Here is a 20,813-nt window from a genome sequence, read left to right as displayed (position 1 = left end):
GATGTCACCTTTCTACTAGTTTTGGCCTATAAGTAAACTAAAACTTAGTAATCTTTTATTTTATGACTTTATAAGAAAAAAACTTTTTCTTTTCAAAATAAGCTTAAACTTTTTGTTAGCAAAACTTTAAGTTTCTAAATGCTTGCTTGCATTCTTACTTCCTTAATTAATGAGAAAAGAGATGAGAATCAATTCATTTTATAAGACAATTGAATGTATAGACCATTTGAATGAGTGGATGAAAATGTGCCAACTTGAATAAATCAATTTGAATAAATGAATGAAACTTTGAATAAATAATAAACAATTCATATTTGCTTGAATGAATGCATACTTCAATTTTCAACTTGCTCGGGACGATCAAGAGCTAAGTTGGGGGTATTTTGATAGGTTTTAAAAGAACTATGTTTTGTATGTTAATTCCCTCAATTATACTTCAATTCTTTGATTAAAATGTCTATTTTATAGGTAAATTCCATTCCTGACTCAAATGGAGCTATTTCGAAAAATTTGGAGCAAAATTGAGCTAACCTACACCAAAAGAATCACTTTAGAAGAAGAACCAAGACAAGTTACCACATTGCCTCTCAAAAGAAACAAATCAACAAGCTTCAGCAATACTCGGAGCGTCACAACGCTCCCCACAACGCTGAAAGATAGAATGCATCGTTTTGCTGTAAAACAGGGTAGTGTCGCAACGCTTCACCCAGCGTCGCAACGCCCCGGAAGTTGATGGAAAAAAAAAACGTGTGCGCATGCTTGCACAAGCCAACATCGAACTCCTTGATTCGTTGCGACCCTCATCTGATACAAATTATTCACTTTCAAGATTTTTAACAGAGAGGGAGAGATTGGAACAAGAAAGATACACATTTTTTTGATAGAAAAATCGCATGAATTTGTTTTTGTATTGAGATATTTCTTACAATTTCACAAGTCTTCTTTGTGAAATTATTCATGGATTAATTGTTCAAGAATTTCTTTCAAGGCTTCTCAATTCTATGGCCAGGTAATTGTATTTCTTGGGAAATCTTAATTTTAGGTTTAAATTCTTGAGTTCTTTTGTATATTTTCTAGATTTTTCTACATTTTTTTAATGTTCTTGGGTTGAATTTGAATAGAAATTGATAGAGGATAATTGACGCTTTGATTCCATTGAATTCTTGTATGTAGTTATTGCTTGGCACTATTGCATAGTGGTGAGATAGATTACAAAAATTAAGTTTTCTTGTGTTAATTAGGACTTTTGAATTTCCTAATTTAGAACATTCATTCAATCATTCTTGAAAATTATTCTATTGTGTTTCTTGAATGTCATAATCATGATAACCCATGCCTTTAAAACTATCTAAGAAAAGAAAATGAGAAATGTTATATGGAAGTGTTTGTTAACTTAGGTTAGGGCTAATTGACATGATTTATGCTAATTGGCTATATGGGTCTTTAAGAGTCTTTCCTTATTGGATTATGGGATGTTGAGTTTTCAAGTAATTGTTCAAGAACAATGATAGGATTAAATCTAGTAACAAGATTTTCCAAAAATCTTTTTCTTTCAATTCTCTACAAAAAAAAAAAAAAAAAAAGTAAGATTGTGTTAAAAATTGTTTTTATCTTTATTCTAGTTAGCTTTTTAATTTCTTTACAAACAAATTCCCCCCCCCCCCCCCCCCCCCCCCCACCCACAAATTGCTATCTTTTTTAATTCAAAGGTTATCTTTGGCCAATTAAAAGACCTTGGGATTGACCTCTTACTTCCACTTTAGCTACATATTACTTTTAATAGTTGTTTAAGCATTATAAATTTCATTTGCTTGGGTAAGATAGAATTAATGACACATATTTTGCATCGATCAAATATCTTATCCAATATTTCTACTCATGTTTACTTCCATAGGAGAAAAGCAATATTGATGCTATCATTAGAGGGGCTCTAACTAACAAGACGCCGATCGAAGCTAGTCAACTCATATCCACTATGGCGAAAATTTCTCATAATTTTAAATCAAGGACTCTCGACTACAATATTGCTCAATCCAAAGAGGTAAGTGAGCCTAGAATGAAAGTTTATAACCTTGTTTCTCTTTTTACTCAGGTTGTTCAAGGTGGTCTCCCTCAAGTTAAGACAAGTGGAGCATGTGGATTAGTCGGGCATACTTTCGAGGCTTGCCCACAAGCTCAAGTGAATGCAATAGAAGGCTTCCAAAGGAAGTACGATCCACATAGGCAAACCTACAATCAAGGGTGGAGAGATCATCCTAACTTCAAGTGGGGATCTCAAGGACAATTTGAAAACCTAAACTAATCTTCCTTATCATCTTCCTCAGGTATGTCTTTAGAGGATGTTGTAAAATCCCTAGTTGACCACTCCTTAAAATTCAAAAGGAACTCCATCAACTACAAAAAGACAACATTCAACTCCAGCAAGAAACGAAACTACTTCAACAAGACACAAAATCCTTTCAACAAGAAACAAGACAAGGCTTTTCAAACTTGAACACTCAAATAATTCAGCTTGCAACCGTTGTAAGCTAGAAAGCAAGTCCTCTGGAAAGCTTCTTGCCCAACCGGAGCATGCGAACGTAAGTGTAATAACTCTTAAGAGTGGAAAGAAGATTCCCTCCTCCTCTCAAGAAGCTAGCCTGGTTCAATCATCTTCCAAGAAGTAAGAAAAGATAATGAATGAACAAGAGAGCAAGGTAAGTGAACCAAAGGAAACTTCCATTTTTCCCGAGGTATGTGATTACTTCCCTTTTAAAGTAGAACCTTATGTACCTAAAGCACCATTCCCTAGTAGATTAGCAAGACCTAAGGTAGAAGATACCAACCTAGAGCTTATTGAGATGTTCAAGAAGGTACAAATCAATATCCCTTTACTTAATGTTATACAACAAATTCCTAGATACACTAAATTCTTGAAAGATTTATGTACAAAGACAAGAAAAGGGAAAGAGGAGGAGAGAGTAACAGTTCGCAAAAACTAGAATTGATGTAGATAAAGGGTCTTTGTCGGTAGAATTTGATGGAGAAGTAAAGCCATTCATTATATATGATGCCATGAAATTCTCAGAGGAATATTTGTCTTTTTTCTCCATAGATACATGCGATATGTTTAATGGACTATTGTTGTCTATTGATGAAATTTTTTATTGTTTGGTTGCCCCCTATTGATCTTGATGATGATGACTCTTCAATTAATAATTTACTTACATTCTAATGATTTTGACCTGAATGATAATTCTTCTAATAAGGATATTATTGAATCTCAGGTACAAGGGATCGAGCTTAAGACTCTCCCTCTGTAAACCCTGAGCCCTATTTTCCCTACTTAAGTATGTTAAGTAGCATGTTATTTAAGTATGTTAAGTAGCATGTTATTTAAGAGTAAGCTTATAATAGTGTTATGATTTGAGGGTATGATAGTGTTATGATTTTAGGGAAGAAGCTTAAGAATGAATGAAGAAGGAAGAAATATTCTAAGTGTTAAGGTGGAAGCTCTTAGGTATGGTATGTACGCACTTAGTAGGAATTTTGGCTAAGTGTGGAAGCTAGGGCTGGTTGGCCTTGTGCGTTGAAAGGTGATGCCTAGTGTGCGGCAGTCATGTACCATTGAGGTTAATTTGGGCACTTAATGAGCTATTAAAGTAAGTAGTAGGCGGCTAATTATTGATCGAAGAAGATGTCATGTGTTGGGCCTGAGCTATGCGATGGCCGAGCATCAGGTGGAGGTTAAAAAGGGTGTTGACGCACGCGGCTGGCGCAAGGATGCCTTAGGCACTATGGCCATGCATGTGTGCAATGGCCAGGCGAGGTGTGCGTTAAATGAGGCCCTAGCATTGGGCATTGGCCTATGCATTGGGTGAAGAGGCGATGATGCACACAATTGAGATTAGTTGGCTGCGAAAAGACAAGGCAAGGCCATGTGATAGCCCAATGCTAGGCGATGGTGCAAGGAGGTGTTGAGGCATGCATAGGCTGAGAAAGATGCATGCGCCGAAATGTGCTATGCGATGGCAAGAACTTGATAAGCCATGCATTGGATTAGGGGAAGATCACAACTTAATCACCGTCTTGAGTGGGCCAGCGATCAAGATTATGAGAGTTAAACCCACTTAATGGGCTAACTGGCACTTTGGTCTTAAGATGAAGCATGTATATTTTAGTATAAAAGGAAGGCCTCAGTTCAAAGCTCGATTTAAGCAGTCTTCTCATGCAAAGGAGGTGATTCTAAAGCCATTTGAATGGTTCATGAGTGTAATTGAAGTGCTTGGGTTGCCGGAAGAAATCTTATAAGGAATCGAGTTGAAATTCGAAGATTTTCTCAAGAAGGTCTAGTTCTCGGATGAATCAAGGCTAGAGGTGAAGATTGAAGAATTTTGACTAGACCGTGAAGAATTTGAAGCTCAAATTCGAAGGTACGTAAGTTAAGACCTGCATAAGTTTATAGAAGGAAATTTCCCGAATTAATGTCTAGAAGAATAAGTAATTTAAGCTTGAAGTTGAGTATGGATTCTTGCAATGAACAAGCTGGCAGCTACTTAAAATGAGTAAGTAAGCAACTTGAAAGGCCAGGCGGAGACGCTGGTAATTGCGTGCATGAGGTCAAGGTTGAGTGCCAGATGTTGCACCAAGTGTTTATGCAAGGGTTGTATTGAGGGGCGCAAGGCATTGTAGTGTGTGAGGAGACGCACACAGCTATGCTGGGCAGTAAGTGCTGACGCATTGGTGAGGCGCGCGACATATGGGATGAGTGTGGTTGGCGCAAGAAGTGAGTGCGTGAGCACATAGCTTAGCAACTTGATCCAAGGTATTTTACTAAGTGTTGTATGCGTTGGCGAGTGATGCGTTGGTGGGCATGCATTGGTTGGTGTTCTAGGTTTAATGTTAAGCTTGTTCACATGAGTCTATCTCACAAGGAATAGCATTGACCAAACATGTTTATTATTTCTATAGGGTTAACATCAATAGGGAAAGTTTATTAGCCCTAGGAAGGATGCCCAAGGTTGTGAGTGACAAAACTAAGTGTTTTCCAATGTTTTAGTAAACTCATGTTTTACTTAAGAGTTTAGACTCATGCTAGCTTTATTTATGAGGAAGTTTTCCAAGCAAATTGATTTTTAAAATGCCTATTAATGCATGATTTAGTTTAAAGAAATTATGAAAGCATGTTCAAGTATTTATATACTTTATATTACAAGCATGCGTTAGAAGTTCGTGATTTTACGATAAGGATGTTAAAGCATATGTTTGATGTTACTATGCTTTTATGTATACATATTTTAATGAGTAAGTTTTCATAATGATTATGATGAACCCGATACTGAAGGAAAATGAGATTGAGAAGGTATCCAGACCATAGTACCTAAGGCATGACGATACTTAGTTATCACCACGTGCACATAGGTAGAGTTGACTTTAGTTGTGTTGAGGTTACTCCAGACCAACTAAGGATAAAGGTTGAGGGATTGAGCAAAATGGTTCTTTCTCAACCAGGTTTTAAGAAGTTGTGATTTTTTAATGTTTCTGGAGATTCTATGTTTTAAAGTTTTAAGTATGAGTTTTCTTAGCAGTTTCTATTTAAAGCATGATAATTAAGTTTTATAAGTCATTCACTGGGCTAGTAGCTCATTCTTTCAAATTTTTCCTTTTCCCTAGGTGGTGGTCATCTCCCAAAGGTTAGTTGTGTTACTGCTTTGCCACTCAAGGACTCAAGGCTAGTTAAGGACTACAATGACATTCTAGGTGTTTATTTTGTCTATGTCTGTACATATGTGTTGATCATGTTAGAGGCTAGTGAAGAGTGCTAGGACCCACTGAACTCTGTGTATGTTGATATGATGTAAATATGTTGTATGCAAAATCCTGGTTGGTTTAAGTTTGGTTGAGTAACCTTAGCATGATGTATGTTGTATATGCTTTCTAGGGTTCTCTAAGCAGGTTAAGAATGTAGGTTAGGCAGTATGTGCCAAGAAATGGTTGGTAACGGATGATATCACATTCTCTTGCAGATTAAGAGGGTAATCTGGAAGGGGGTGTGGCACCCTTCACACCTCAAGTATATCTTCCTCAGAGATGAGAATGCTTTTCCAGTTATCATTTCTAAAGAACTCACATCTTCTCAAGAATGTACCTTAGTGGAAACATTGAAAATCTACAATAAGGAAATTAGGTGGACTTTGGATGATATCGAGGGGATAAGTCCTTCCTTATATATGCATAGGATTGTTCTAGAAGATAGAGAAAAGGCCATCGTCCAACCTAAAAAAAGGCTTAATCCAACGATAAAGGAAATAGTTCATAAGGAAATCATCAAACTCCTTGAAGCCAGAATAATCTACCCAGTTCCAGATAGCCAATGGGTAAGTCTGATATATGTGGTACCAAAGAAAATCGGCATGACCATTGTAAAAAATGATAAAGGTGAACTAATTCCAATGAGAGTGCAAAACGGTTGGAGAATGTGCATAGATTTTAGAAAGCTAAACGAGGTAACTAAAAAGGACTACTTTCAATCCTTTCATTGACCAAATGGTTGAATAGCTTGTCGGGAAATTGTATTTTTGTTTTCTTGATGGCTTTTCAGGATTCTACCAAATACCAATAGAACAAGAAGATCAAGAAATGACCACGTTTACATGCACTTACGTTACATATTCATTTAGGAGAATTCCATTTGGGCTATGCAATGCCCCATGTATGTTTCAACGATGTATGATGAGTATTTTCTCTAACTATGTAGAAAAGTTCATAGAATTTTTCATGGACGATTTCACTGTGTATGGTAATTCCTTTGAAGAATGTTTGCACAATTTGAGCTTGATTTTAAAATATGCATAGAAACCAATTTAGTTCTCAATTATGAAAAATGTCACTTCATGGCTTTACATGAAATTGTATTATGACACTTTGTATCATCTAGAGGCATAGAAATAGAAAAAGAAAAAATAAATGTTATTGTTAACTTTTCCTATCATAAAAACATTAAGAAAGTGCACTCTTTTCTTGGTAATGCAGGGTTCTATAGGAGGTTCATTAAAGACTTTTCCAAAATTGCACTACCTTTGTCTAGTTTATTTAAAAAAGATGCCACATTTGATTTCAACGATGAATGCAAGGAAGTCTTTGTTAAACTTAAAGAGAAGTTGACTTCAACTCCAATTCTCCAACCACCTTAATGGAACTTGCCATTCGAGATCTTGTGCGATGCTAGCAATCTAGCAATTGGGTCAACATTGGGACAAAGAGTAGATAAGAAGTGCCATGTTATTTGTTTTGCATCGAAGACTCTCAACTCAACTCAGATCAATTACTCCACCATCGAAAAGGATTTTCTTTCAATTATTTTTGCTTTAGATAAATTTAAATCTTATATTCTTGGTTTTTCAATCATTATTTACACTGACCATGCCGTTCTTAGGTACCTTATGACAAAGAAAGAATCCAAACCCAAATTTATAAGGTGGATCCTTCTTTTGCAAGAGTTCAACTTGACCATCAAAGACAGAAAAGGATCGGAGAATTCAGTAGCCAACCACCTAAGTCGAATTGTGTAAGAAGAAGAGTTAATTCCAATCAGAGAAGACTTTCTTGATGAACATCTTTTCAAGGTAATCTACTTTCCTATCGTGGTATGCCGACATGGTGAATTACCTTGTAACTAGTAAGTTTTCCTTTAACATGTCTTCATCTAGAAAGTCTAAACTAAAAAATGACTCTAAATACTTTGTATGGGATCTTCCTTATCTATGAAAATTTTGCTCATATCAAATAATTAAGAGATGTGTCTCTAACAAAGAGTTTGAATTTGATTTGTCCTTTTGTCATGAGCACGTATGTAGAGGTCATTTTAATCCTAAAAGAATTGCTAGAAAAATTTTAGACTCATGAATATTTTGGAATTCTTTGTTTGTCGACTCTTACGCATTTTGCAAGTCTTGTGATAAGTGTAAAAAATCTGGATCTTTGTCAAAATGAAATTAAATGCCATTTAACTCCATTCTTGTATATGAGATATTTGATGTTTGGGGCTTAGATTTCATGGGCCCATTCCTTATTTGTTTGGTTATCTGTACATTTTACATGTAGTAGATTATGTTTCCAAGTGGGTTGAAGCAATCCACACTAGGACTAATGATTCTTTTGTTGTTTCAAAATTCCTAAAAAATAACATTTTTTGTAGATTTGGAATTCCTAGAGCCATTATAAGTGACCAAGGAACACTTTTATAATAGAATCATAGAAGCATTATTGAGGAAATATGGAGTACATTATCGAGTTGCAACTCCGTATTATCCTCAAACAAATGGTCAAGCGAAAATTTTCAATTGAGAAGTGAAAAGCCTTCTTGGAAAGACGGTTAACCTAAAAAGAAAAGATTGGAGCTCCTAACTTAATGATGTACTTTAGGCTTATAGAATCTCTTTTAAAACACCTATTGGAACAACCCCGTACATAATTTTATATGGAAAAGTGTGTCATCTTCCCATAGAGGTTGAACATAAGGCATATTAGGCTGTAAAACAAGGTAATTTGAAATTAACCCAAGCTGGAGAGGAAAGATTTCTAAAATTACAACAATTGGAAGAACTAAGACGTAATGCTTATGAAAACTCCAAGATCTATAAAGAGAAAACCAAATTTGTTCATGATAAAGATTTGATAAGAAAGGACATTAAAATAGGACAAAAAGTATTGCTTTACAATTTTGCATTACAATTAATGCCTGGAAAACTTAAGTTCAAGTGGTTAGGTCCTTCTGAAATTACTAATGTTTTCTCTTATGATGCAGTTGAAACTAAAAGTCCTGAAACCGGAATGATTTTCAAGGTGAACGGGCATAGGCTTAAAGTCTACAACGAAGGGCATGTAAACAAAGTTCAATCAGACTTGCGCTTGACTAATCCCTTGTACATGTGATCCCCCTCTTCACCAACATCGAGCAAGCGACACTAAAAATTTGCAAAACAAGATGAATTTTCTCTTTCTTTTCACTTTCAATTTTTTTCTTTTCTTTTTCTCTTATTTTGTTATCTTGTATTTCATAGCAAACTCTGTTAATAAATAAAATAATGAAATAATAATTGATTTTTCTTTGTAGGTAAACTCAAGAAAAAGGAAAGCTCAAACAAAAACAAAAACAACAAATTCTCACAATCAAAAGAATGATCAACCACAAAAACCAGGAAAGTTTCTCTCTACATCCCTTACTTTTTATTCTTGAACATATATGCATAGTTTAAACATTGAGGACAATGTTCAATTTTTTAAGTTGGGGGTGGGAAACGCTGCTTGCATGTTTTTGATATTTTTTCTATAGAAAAATGAGCTCTACTAAAATTCTTGCTCTATAATGATATATAAATGCATGCCTGAAACCCTTGAGCATCTGAGCTCGGATTAGATTTAAATTTTGTGATTTTGATATTTTGATATCTTGACTATATGTTTGTGGCTCTATGATGATGACTTTGAGATTGTGAATCATGATTTCTTTTTTATGCTCCAAAAAACTATTTTGCTTTGAATGAATAAATGCATGATTGAATGAATACAATTAAACACAAAATAAAAGAATCACATTCATTTTATTTTATGCGCCATTTGATTTTCACAAATCATTTCTATCTTATCAATGAAATTTTGATGATTCGCTTTTTTTAGCAAAGATGCAAGCAAAGTTTTAGATATTTTAAAATTTTCTAACAAAATTTTGAAACCTTTTTTCAAAAGAAAAATTATTTTCCTTTTAATTAAAAATTTGAATGCTTTGCTTTTACATTTATTTAGAAACTTAAACTTTTAGAAATGTAATTTCTACTCAATTTTCTTCGTCATCCCGATAGGACAACTTTTGATCTTTAGAGCAACAAACTTGTTTTAGAAGCAAGTCTAGACAAGGAGGATAAAATAAGGTCTACTAAAAAAAGTTGCTAGCATATAAAAATAAATAAATAAATAAATAAATAAAGCAAGCTTGCAAAGTAACATAACTTTCACTAACGTGTGTGTGCATGGATAAAGGTGAAAAAAACTACCTCCATCGTATCTAGTTAGGGCCCGCGAGAAAAGAGTGATAGGTTCCTTAAGGCGTAAGTGTGAAAGCTATCCCTCTAGGTAAAAGAAATATCAATTAAATTTTGTGTGCATGAGTTTGTAAAGGCACCATTGTCTTAGAATTGCCTCTCTTTTTTGCAAGTTTAGGTATATCTTAGACCGATAACTGACCCAGTGTAGGACAAAAAAGAATTGAGAGTTAGATAGAACCTTTCCGCTAGCCTTTGACTTTTAAATAAACTAATACCTTGCAATTCTTTCATGATTTTGGTAGAAAAAGAACTTTCTTTTAAAAAATAAGTCTCCATTGATTGTTAGTAAACTTTAAATTTCTAAATGCTTGTATTGTATCAGAAAAGAGTTAAGAATGAATTATTTTTGTATGTCAAACTAGCATAAAACCAATTTGAATGAAAAAACAAATGAATAAACAATTAAGTGAGTCACATTTTGACTGAATGCCTATTTTTACTTTTAACTTGTTCAGGACACCAAGAGCTAAATTGGGGGTATTTTGATAGGTCTTGAAAAGAACTATGTTCTTAATGTTAAATCCCTCGATTTTATATTATTTGTTTGCTTAAAATGTTAATCTTGTAAATAAAATAATCCCAGAAGTATTTTGGAGTCATTACAAGAAATTTGGAGCTAAATGGAGTCAAATTAAACAAAAGAATCAATTAAAAAGAAAGAATTGTTTAGATCGGGATCGATGTCGTTAATTTGACTCCAAACCAAAACAAAATAAAATTTATAATACCAAACTACTCTTATTACCACTGAAACGTAGTAACAGTGGTAACTACGGGGTCAACCCATAGAGAAATGAAGAATTAATTTATTTTGGGTTAGATTTGACCGTGAAAAAATAGTAAAAATGGGGTTTGGGGTTTTGGTTTTGATATTGAAAACATGCAAGAAAGATAAATTGCAAGGGATATACGAAATGGTAATGGATTCATCTAGTTCTCGAATCAAGTAGCCATTCAATGTAAATTAAATCATTGTTTTCTGTCAAAATATCATGTATTCGAATTATGCATGCATAACTACCCAATCGATAATTAACTAATCTCTACAAAGGCCGAAAATCAATTAATCTGAACCAATCGAGTGTCCTAATTCATAATTAAGGCTGGAAAGACCGTGCCCCAACTAACCTACATGCTCCTAGATGCAATTGGGTCCTTAGCGGCCATAAAGAACTAAAAACACATGCATTAAGAACAAGGATTCAACTATGTTGATTAAGTGTTAGGAAAGACATGTTCAAATAATCAATCTATTCTTTAAATCTGGATTAAACGTGCGATGAAAAGATTCAAGGTTAAGTTATACACCTAAGCATGCTCATCTAATCAATGCTATAAGGGTAAATTCAAAGCATGGATGATTACAAGGATACATGCGAGTCTTAATTTAACTAGCTAAGATATGCGATTGTGATAGGGGCGTCAATCCAACACACGAAAGGAAATTTGAATCATGTGAGATTCAAAGAAAAACACAATTCTAACCTAAAGAACAAAATTGAACAAAAAACTCATCAAAATACAAGAACGATTGATCCAAGAGCTAGACGAAAGAATTACCTCATCGATTCATAAACAAACCAACAATATAGGTTTCAATACACGTCCATAATCCGAAAATAAAATAAAAACTAACCTAATGATCCTGAAAACATAAAGGAAAAGGAAGAAGTCAAGGCCTCTCCTCGGCCTCCATTGAAGAATAATACAATTTTCAGCATAATTTCGTCCTAAAACGAAGATGATTGTTTATAGAAAAATTTAGGGCAGCGTCACAACGCATGGAATAACGCTGCAAGGCTGATGCAATTGAAGGAGAGCGCCAAGGCAGAAGTCTAACGCTGCGTCCAACGCTTATTTGCATGCGCGCTTCGCTCCATGTCCGTCAATTTACGTAGCATCACAACGCTTGGAAATAGCGTTGCACCACTGAGTGTTCTGTTGCACAATGTTAGGTTGGAGCGTTAGGTAGTGTTGCAACGGTGGCATTGTTGAATAATCGGAGCACTGTGACGCTCGGGGCAGCGTTGCAATGCTCCCCTGCACTCCAAGCTATTGCCTCCAAGCGTTGCACAAGCGTCAGACTTAGGCCAATCTTGAGCGTTGTGACACTTCGATAGGGGCATTTTTTTCATTTTGATTCTTTGAAGTCTGGATGCTCAAATCAACTCCAAATTGCTTCAAATTGACCTCGATCAGCTCTAAATCACCAATTCTACCTCTTCGTTGCTCGATACCTACGAAATAGGAAAATAAACACATAAAATCTAATAACGAGCCCGAATTAAGCTAGGAATAATAGCTTTTTTTAGAGCTATTAGAGACCATGGAAAATTACCATTCTGCCCCTCAATTGAATCAAGTTTTGTGTGCCTCATGCAACAATCATAGCATCATATTGCTCCACCAAAACTAAGTCCAACGCATTCCTGACGTTGGAAAATAGTAGCTGCAAAACAGGGCAGCATCACTACGCTATCTTTAGCGTTGCAACCCTCCGAAAATTGATGGAAAAATAAAAATTCGGGCGCATGCCTTTGCGCTAGTGAGCGTTGAGACAGTGTCGGCCTAGTGTTGCAACGCTCGAACCTTCAACCAATAAAACATTGATTTTTCCAGATTTTAGGAGGGAGACCCTTTTTTTTTTTTTTATGATTTTGAGAACTTTTCTCTATATTTTTTTATAGGAAACAATACAGATCATAAATATCAAACAAGAGATGATGAAGATGTTTAAAATGACAGATATAGGGTTGATATTCTACTTTCTTGGCATTGAGATTAAGCAAAGGCAAGATGAAATTTTCATACGCCAAAAAAAAGTATGCAAAGGAAATACTGAAGAAGTTTTAAATGAATGAGTGCAAGACAACAAGAACTCCAATGAATCAAAAAGAGAAATTGTACAAAGAAGATGGTGATGACAAAGTTGATGAAGGATATTTCAGAAGTTTGATTGGTTGCTTGATGTATCTCATAGCAACAAGGCCATATATTTTGAATGTTGTAAGTATTTTATCTCGATTTAATGCAAGTGAATTATATCTTAAGGTTGTCAAAAGAATGATACGATATGTAAAAGGCACAATTGATTTTGGTATTAAGTTCACAAGGAACAAGGAGTTCAAGCTGGTTGGTTTTTCTGACTGTGATTGGGGAGGTTCCATTGATGATACGAGGATCACTTCAGGCTACTGTTTTACTCTTGACTCTAGTGTTTTCTCATGGAGCTCAAAGGAACATGAAATCATTGCCCAATCCACTACTAAAGCAGAGTTTATTGCTGCAACAGCTACTGTCAACCAAGCTTTATGGCTAAGGAAAATTTTATTTGATCTTGACTTGGAGCAAAAGAAAAGCATAGAGATTCTTGTTGACAATCAAGTTACCATTGTTATTTCTCATAATCCCGTGTTTCATAGGAAGATTAAACACTTTAACATCAAGTTATTTTTCTTTAGGGAAGCATAAAAAAATGGAAATGTGATTCTTATCTACTACAAAACAGAAAATCAAGTTGTAGACATCATTGCCATTACCTATTTACAAGTTCGAGTTTCTGTGCTCAAGACTTGGTGTTTGCATTCTCTAAAATAAGGAGTGTCAAAAAAAATTGCTTCAAGACTGAAACAACTCCATATTTGTTTGTTTGTTTTTTTTCCTTATGATAATTATGTTAAAGTCTGTTTCTACTTTCTAGGAAATAGTTAGTTTATTCCTACTTTGTAGGAATTAGTTGTTATTCATGCTATTTAATTGAGGAGCATGGCTAGGAGCACTTTGTTACTTTTAGAGCTTTAAATACTATTGTATTTTGATCATTTTGTGATGAAAAGTTTAATCTAATCTTTCTGCCTCAATAACTTGAGTTAATAATACCTTGCTTCAATCTTGCAATGAATATTGTTATTTTCTCATATTGAGAAAAAACACTCAGGAAATAACTCCACGGGATAGAATGTGTTGCAGAATCTTGAAATCTTAAAATTTATATTATAGCTCTCAAATTGGAAAAACAGATTGATAATTATTATTTATTTTTTTTAAAAAAAAATTAAACATACAAACACAAACCATTTATAAATTTCTTTGTTTTGTTTTACAAAATCAAGTCAAATTTTGAAAACTAAAAAAAAAAAAACATTTTTACGCATTCATTTTTTGTTTTTAGAATTTGACTAAGAATTTAAGTGTTTTCTTTAAAATTTTAGCACTATAATATGAAATTTACGAGAAAAAGAAGTATACATTTTCAAAACATAAAACTAAAAACCAAATCATTACCGAATGAGGGTCATCCTTCCGTTTTATTCAAGAAAGTATAAGAACTTGTCTTAAAATTTTTACTTCGTTTGAAACGAGAAAGATTTGAAGTGAATGTAATTAAATTTTTGTGTAACCCAACAAGAAAATAAATTTCAAAACCTTACTAAAATAAACTTTTGATTATGATTTATTAGTTGAAAATTAGAATATGCTAAGATTAGATAAGAGTTTATCTTAAAATCATATCAAATCATGTGAAATCTACTTAATTTAGTTTGGAAATATTTTTATGTAAATATGATCGGAAATCATTTTAAACTTCAAGTCATTCTTTTTCTTGAGGTAACAAACAAAGAAATTCATTTGAAATTCGTTATGATTCAACTGTTTAATTGAGAGATGATGTGATAATTAAGGGTGTTTATGCACAGAGTTGGTTATAGTAGTTTGTGATTATTATAGGTGTGTAGGGTTATAATAGTTTGTCGGGTTGAATAGTTTGTGTTTTGTGCGTATACTATTTTAGTTTGGGTTTAGAAAATCCATGTTTGGGTGTAGATTATTGTAGTTTGAGTTTAGAATTAATGTATAACATGAAGTACTTTATGGATTTCGAGTTATTTTTTTTTTTTTTTTTTTTTTTTTTTTTTTTTTTTTGTATTGTATTGTATTATACAAGTATTGATACCTTAAATATCATATTTTGTAAATATAAATATAAAAATTTGTTCCACCAATTTTTAAAATGTATTGGATCTTAGGTTATGTTAATCCTTTGGTCATTTTGGGATGTATCAATGTTGTTGAATATGGGCATAATAAGTGAGACTAGACTAAAAATTCATATAATTATTTAGATAAGAATGTTCCATACTCGTCGGAGCTAATCGTCGGAGATGGTCGTTGTCGAAGTTGAGTGTTGGATGTCGCCATCGATGGATGAAGTCATTAGAAATATTGTAGGAAGGGAGAGTAAACCATTTTAAGTATTAAGTGTATGCTATTATAGTCTACTGAATTCCAAGTTGTAGCTCCCATCACGCCCTTGACTAGAATTGATTTAAAAAATGGTTGATTTTGTAATATTTTCTTAATAATATACAGAGGGAGAGAATTGAACATATACTCTCAAAGTTGAAGAATTGAACAATGTCTCATACCTTTGTTTAGCAGCAACCTTACTTTAAAAAAGAAAATGGGTAAAATGTGTGGTTAATTTTTCTTGAATTTGATCATGGGTTTGCCTCTCTAACCCACTAAAAGAAAAAGATTTGTTCATGGGCATCACGATTCAGTTCTTAAAAATCACAACCACACTGTCATAAATCCCGCCATGGCTAATGATTAAAAGCTTCGCTGTGCTCCACACTCAATGACGGTCTTTTTATGGTAAGCTTGTCTTTTAAACACCAAAGAAAAGTCACTATCTCCTTCACTCGATGATGCAAATTTGCATCAATCTTATTTGTTAACAACACTGAGTGACCCACCGATGAGTTTGGCTTGAAGGAATTTGTCTATGGCGATAATTTGGACTGATCAGCTAATTAGGTGATTTCTCTTTTCCATTTCTGTAAAACCCTAAATTTGATTTAACCCCTCAACCCGCCGCACTTCTTTCCGCGATTCCTGCAACAAACTTCGCTCGCAAAACTCGTCCAAGGGAAAATTCGTCTTTCTTCTTCTTCTTCTTGGCTTTTGATTTATCGAGAAAAACATGCATCATTGGGAGGGGTGAAGTGAAATTTCACTGAAAATTTGACAAATGGAAGCTTGTAGATGACTGAAAATGAAGAAAACGCTGCGGGTAGATCAGAAAGAGCTGACGTGCAGTGAAAAGAGTGAGTCGCAGGGCAGGTGTCGAACAAGAAAACAAGGAGTGAATAAAATATCATATTAACTTTTAAGTATTACATATGTTCTTTTGCTTTTGGATCGGTCTCTTTCGCCTTTCTTCCAGCTAATAACATTGATGTCCTTTTTCTTTCTTTTTTTTAACTTGCTTTTTCAATTTGTTGATCTTGTCTCTTGGGTATTAACTAGGTTTTTGCTGTCATGTGAAAACAGAGCGTTTCATGGCTGTCTCTGCTGCTGATGGTCCCTGAAATTCTCATCAGCTTCACTGCTTTTTCTCAATAGGTCATTTCTGCTTTGTTTTCTCTCTTATGCTGGATTTGAACAACTAGGTTTACATTTAACCCTTCCTTTTTCCTTTTATGGTTGATATTCTTTTGTTATCAGACTATTTCTATATCAATCTTGAGTTAGATTCTGAGTCTGGTGAATGGGGATATTGATTCTTTCAGAGGAGCTTGATTTTTGTTTGATTGTTTGATTACTGATCTGGGTCTGTACTCTTTTAGGTTTCTTGGTCGTTGGTTTTGAGATTTTCTTGACGATTTGGGGAAGCAAAATGAGTGGTTCTGTTTTGGTGGCTGTTGCTGCTGCTGTTGGAAATTTTTTGCAAGGATGGGATAATGCAACTATAGCAGGTAGATTCATTCTTTCTCTGTAAATTTTTCCTTGTTCCAAGGTAAAATCATCGAAGTTGTGTCCTTATTAGCAGCTTTCATGGTGTTCTTCGATTTTACTTGCTAAGCTCTTCAATCTTAAAATATGATTCCGTGGTTGCTGCAGGGGCTGTCCTGTACATAAAGAAAGAATTCAGTCTGGAAAGTAGCCCCACTGTAGAAGGGCTGATCGTGGCCACGTCCCTTATTGGAGCTACTGTAATCACAACATGCTCGGGGGCTATATCGGATTGGCTCGGCCGTCGGTTGCTGCTAATTCTATCATCTGTTCTTTACTTCATCGGTGGCATTATAATGCTGTGGTCTCCCAATGTATATATCCTTCTCTTAGGCAGGCTCTTGGATGGTTTTGGAATAGGTTTGGCTGTTACGTTGGTTCCGGTTTACATATCTGAGACCGCTCCCCCTGAAATTAGAGGATCATTAAACACACTTCCTCAGTTCACTGGTTCTGCTGGAATGTTCTTCTCATACTGCATGGTTTTTGGGATGTCTTTGATGGAATCACCAAGCTGGAGATTGATGCTTGGGGTTCTCTTTATTCCTTCTCTTATATATTTAGCATTGACAATAATTTTCTTGCCTGAATCACCTCGGTGGCTTGTCAGTAAAGGCCGGATGCTTGAGGCCAAACGAGTGCTGCAGAGGCTCCGAGGCAGAGAGGATGTATCTGGTTAGTTCTTGTGGATGCTAATTTACTATTCTACCGTTGGTGGTGTTCTTTCATACTTGCTGTTGGAAGTTTTAAGACTCTGCTTATTAATGGTTCAGGCAGAATCATCTTTAAGTATTTAAAACTAGAAAAATTTTAAAACCTTTTTGAATGGTAGCTCATACAAGAAAAAGTTTGAAACCTTTTTGATTAAACTGTGGATTTATGACTTAAGTAGTCATAGCTGGGCTTGTGACTTATTTTGATGCAGTTGCACAGGCATGGTATCCTAAGTACCATTGTGCAACTAAAGCATTAAAAGTAGATTTCTAATAGTGTACACTGCAAGTACTTCAGACATCGAATCCCTGCATTAAATTAGTTGTTGAATGTAGCTCTAGTCATTGTGTTTAAATATAGTCCTTAATGGTTTTTTCAGTTCGTTGTAGTTGCTTCACTTTCTGGCTAAATGGATGGTTTTATACCCTAATTGTTCTAGGAAAGAAACTCTGGGGTCAGTTAGTGTCTTATACTTGTTGCTGGCTTTTATGACAATGGCTGATTCAAGCGAACTAGTTTCATCGGATGTTACTTATCAAATCTTTGATGAACAGGTGAGCTGGCTTTACTTGTTGAGGGTCTTGGAGTTGGGGGTGAGACCTCTCTGGAGGAATACATTATTGGTCCAGCAGACGACCTTGCTGACCAAGATCTATTAACTGACAAAGATGAAATCAAATTATATGGACCTGAACAAGGACTCTCCTGGGTTGCTAGGCCGGTTACAGGACAGAGTTCTCTTGGCCTAGTATCTCGGCATGGAAGCATTATAAATCAGAGTGGGCTTGTCGATCCTCTCGTCACTCTCTTCGGCAGTGTACATGAGAAGCTTCCTGATACAGGAAGCATGCGCAGTACACTCTTTCCACATTTTGGCAGCATGTTCAGCGTTGGAGGTAACCAACATAGAAATGAAGAGTGGGATGAAGAGAGCCTTGCTAGAGAGGGTGAGGACTATCAGTCAGATGCTGCGGGTAATGATTCTGATGATAACTTACGGAGTCCTCTGATGTCACGACAGACTACAAGCATGGAAAAAGACATGATTGCACCTGCTCATGGAAGTCTTTCAAGCATGAGACAGGGCAGTCTTGCTGGAGAACCTGTTGGAAGCATGGGGATTGGTGGGGGTTGGCAACTTGCTTGGAAATGGTCTGAGAGAGAAGGCCCTGGTGGAAACAAAGAAGGGGGGTTCAAAAGAGTTTATTTGCACCAAGAGGGCATTTCTGGACCTCAGCAAGGATCTATAGTGTCTCTTCCTTGTGGCGATGCCCTGACGGATGGAGGCTATATTCAGGCTGCTGCATTGGTCAGTCAGCCAGCTCTTTACTCGAAGGAGCTTATGCATCAGCATCCGGTTGGACCAGCTATGGTCCATCCTACTGAAACAGTAACAAAAGGGCCGAGTTGGGCGGACCTTTTTGAACCTGGAGTCAAACATGCGCTGCTCGTTGGAGTAGGAATTCAAATACTTCAGCAGGTAAAGTTGTCTGCTCTTTTGACCTCGAGCTTCTTCTGCTTCATTTATCTAGTCTTTTCTCAAACTTATTTTATTTGTAGTTCTCTGGCATAAATGGAGTTCTGTATTACACTCCCCAAATTCTTGAGAAAGCAGGTGTTGGAGTTCTTCTTTCAAACTTGGGGATTGGCTCTTCTTCTGCATCTTTGCTGATCAGCGGCCTAACCACATTATTGATGCTCCCTTCAATTGCAGTGGCCATGAGACTAATGGACATCTCGGGTCGTAGGTAAAACACTTTCTTTTATCAATGCCATTGCCTAACAAGCGAAATGCCACATGCCTCATACCATTCTTAAACAACAATATTGTTGACCGAGAAATAGAAGTTGAGTTTGTTACATTATTCATCCAGTTTCTACATTTCACACACCATATATTTGCCCTCATCATGCAGGACTTTATTACTGTGGACTATCCCTGCCTTGATAGCATCCCTCATCATCCTAGTTATCGGTAGCCTAGTTCACATGGGCAGCATAGTGAATGCATCAATCTCAACAGTCAGTGTAGTTGTTTACTTCTGTTTCTTCGTGATGGGGTTTGGGCCAATCCCGAACATATTATGTGCAGAAATCTTCCCGACCCGAGTCCGTGGCCTTTGCATTGCGATTTGTGCATTAACATTTTGGATTGGTGATATCATCGTCACGTATACGCTGCCTGTGCTGCTCAACTCTATTGGGCTTGGCGGTGTTTTCGGGATGTATGCAGTTATTTGCATCATATCATGGGTGTTTGTCTTTCTAAAAGTTCCTGAAACTAAGGGAATGCCACTTGAAGTCATCACTGAATTCTTCTCTGTTGGTGCCAAGCAGGTTTTAGCTGCCAAAAATGTTTGAAATTCATCATACAATTCAAAATTTTGACTGTTTGATATCGGTGGTTGGATTTGATATTAATGATCTTTGAATGCAAGCTCGGTTACTGTAAAGGGTATTAGTTCTTTTTATCCTACTCCGTGTCTCTGTTTCTTTTCCCTTAGTCACTTTGCTTTATGAAATAAGATGAGTTTCAAATTTTATTGATGTTGGAGTGATTTTTTAAAGAGAAAACTAAGAGATAAATGAAGACTCCATTTTGGTTAGTGGTAAAAACGATATATACGCATTGAGTTGAGAAATGATTGATGCATAAATTTTGATAGCTATATTCAAATTATTCAAATTAGTGCCTTGTTAGTTCACGAATAGTAATTAATTTGGTTTAAAGAGTTTAACCGATTAATTATAAATCGTTGGAATTCATGTTCTGTATGTCCATTAGGTTCTTTATTAGTAATTTGGTTTAAAGAGTTTAGCCGATTAATTATAAATCGTTGGAATTCATGATCTGTATGTCCATTAGGTTCTTTACTAGCTCATAAATTGGAATTAAAAATTGAGTATTAATTGGATGAATTTTGGAATTAGGGTTATAAATTTGATACAATTAAAAACGTTTAATTTAGTTGAAATTAAACAAAATTGAAGAATCAGTCAATATTTAAATTATGATTTAAATATTTTGAATCATATTGGTGAAATTGGTGTTTTATTAATTTAATATTGAGATATTAAAATAATATTCTTTTAATTAAAATTAAAATTAGTTTTATTTAAATTAGGAAAAAACCACTAACTAGAATTTAATGGAATCTCATCAAATTCTAATTGATTTATGCAATAATCACCAAGTAGATGGTGTCATATATGCAGTCCTAT

The 20,813-nt window shown here is 35.2% G+C and overlaps 1 protein-coding gene and 1 pseudogene across 14 annotated transcripts; both read left to right on the top strand.

The window, feature by feature from the left end:
- The first annotated feature begins 12,965 nt into the window (after positions 1-12,965).
- Positions 12,966-16,453, top strand: LOC150033253 (secreted RxLR effector protein 161 pseudogene; annotated as a pseudogene).
- Positions 15,471-20,044, top strand: LOC120069049 (monosaccharide-sensing protein 2-like). 14 transcript variants are annotated; one of them, XM_039020723.2, is made up of 7 exons: positions 15,471-15,737; positions 16,416-16,487; positions 16,712-16,840; positions 16,986-17,552; positions 18,146-19,071; positions 19,152-19,339; positions 19,508-20,044. In XM_039020723.2, exons 3-7 carry the CDS (start codon positions 16,762-16,764, stop codon positions 19,950-19,952), a joined length of 2,205 nt encoding a protein of 734 aa, XP_038876651.1. In that variant the 5' UTR covers positions 15,471-15,737; positions 16,416-16,487; positions 16,712-16,761; the 3' UTR covers positions 19,953-20,044. The 14 variants fall into 14 exon arrangements, with proteins under 14 accessions (XP_038876651.1, XP_038876650.1, XP_038876658.1 ...); XM_039020722.2 differs by having other exon boundaries at positions 15,505-15,899; XM_039020730.2 differs by having other exon boundaries at positions 15,602-15,737; positions 16,416-16,534.
- Positions 20,045-20,813: the final 769 nt, after the last annotated feature.

This window comes from Benincasa hispida, chromosome 10 (genome assembly GCF_027475165.1).
Source record: "Benincasa hispida cultivar pf3 chromosome 10, pf3_genome.v1.1, whole genome shotgun sequence".
NCBI classification, from domain to species: Eukaryota; Viridiplantae; Streptophyta; class Magnoliopsida; order Cucurbitales; family Cucurbitaceae; genus Benincasa; species Benincasa hispida.
Note: the sequence above shows the minus strand (reverse complement) of the source record. Positions and strands in the feature narration are given on the sequence as shown.

Bases quoted from the DNA above. Each gene is read 5' to 3' on its own strand.
- LOC120069049 (XM_039020723.2), top strand. From the start codon at position 16,762: ATGAGTGGTTCTGTTTTGGTGGCTGTTGCTGCTGCTGTTGGAAATTTT. The intron at 19,072-19,151 runs GTAAAGTTGTCT...TTTTATTTGTAG, and splicing joins GAATTCAAATACTTCAGCAG to TTCTCTGGCATAAATGGAGT. The intron at 19,340-19,507 runs GTAAAACACTTT...CTCATCATGCAG, and splicing joins ATGGACATCTCGGGTCGTAG to GACTTTATTACTGTGGACTA.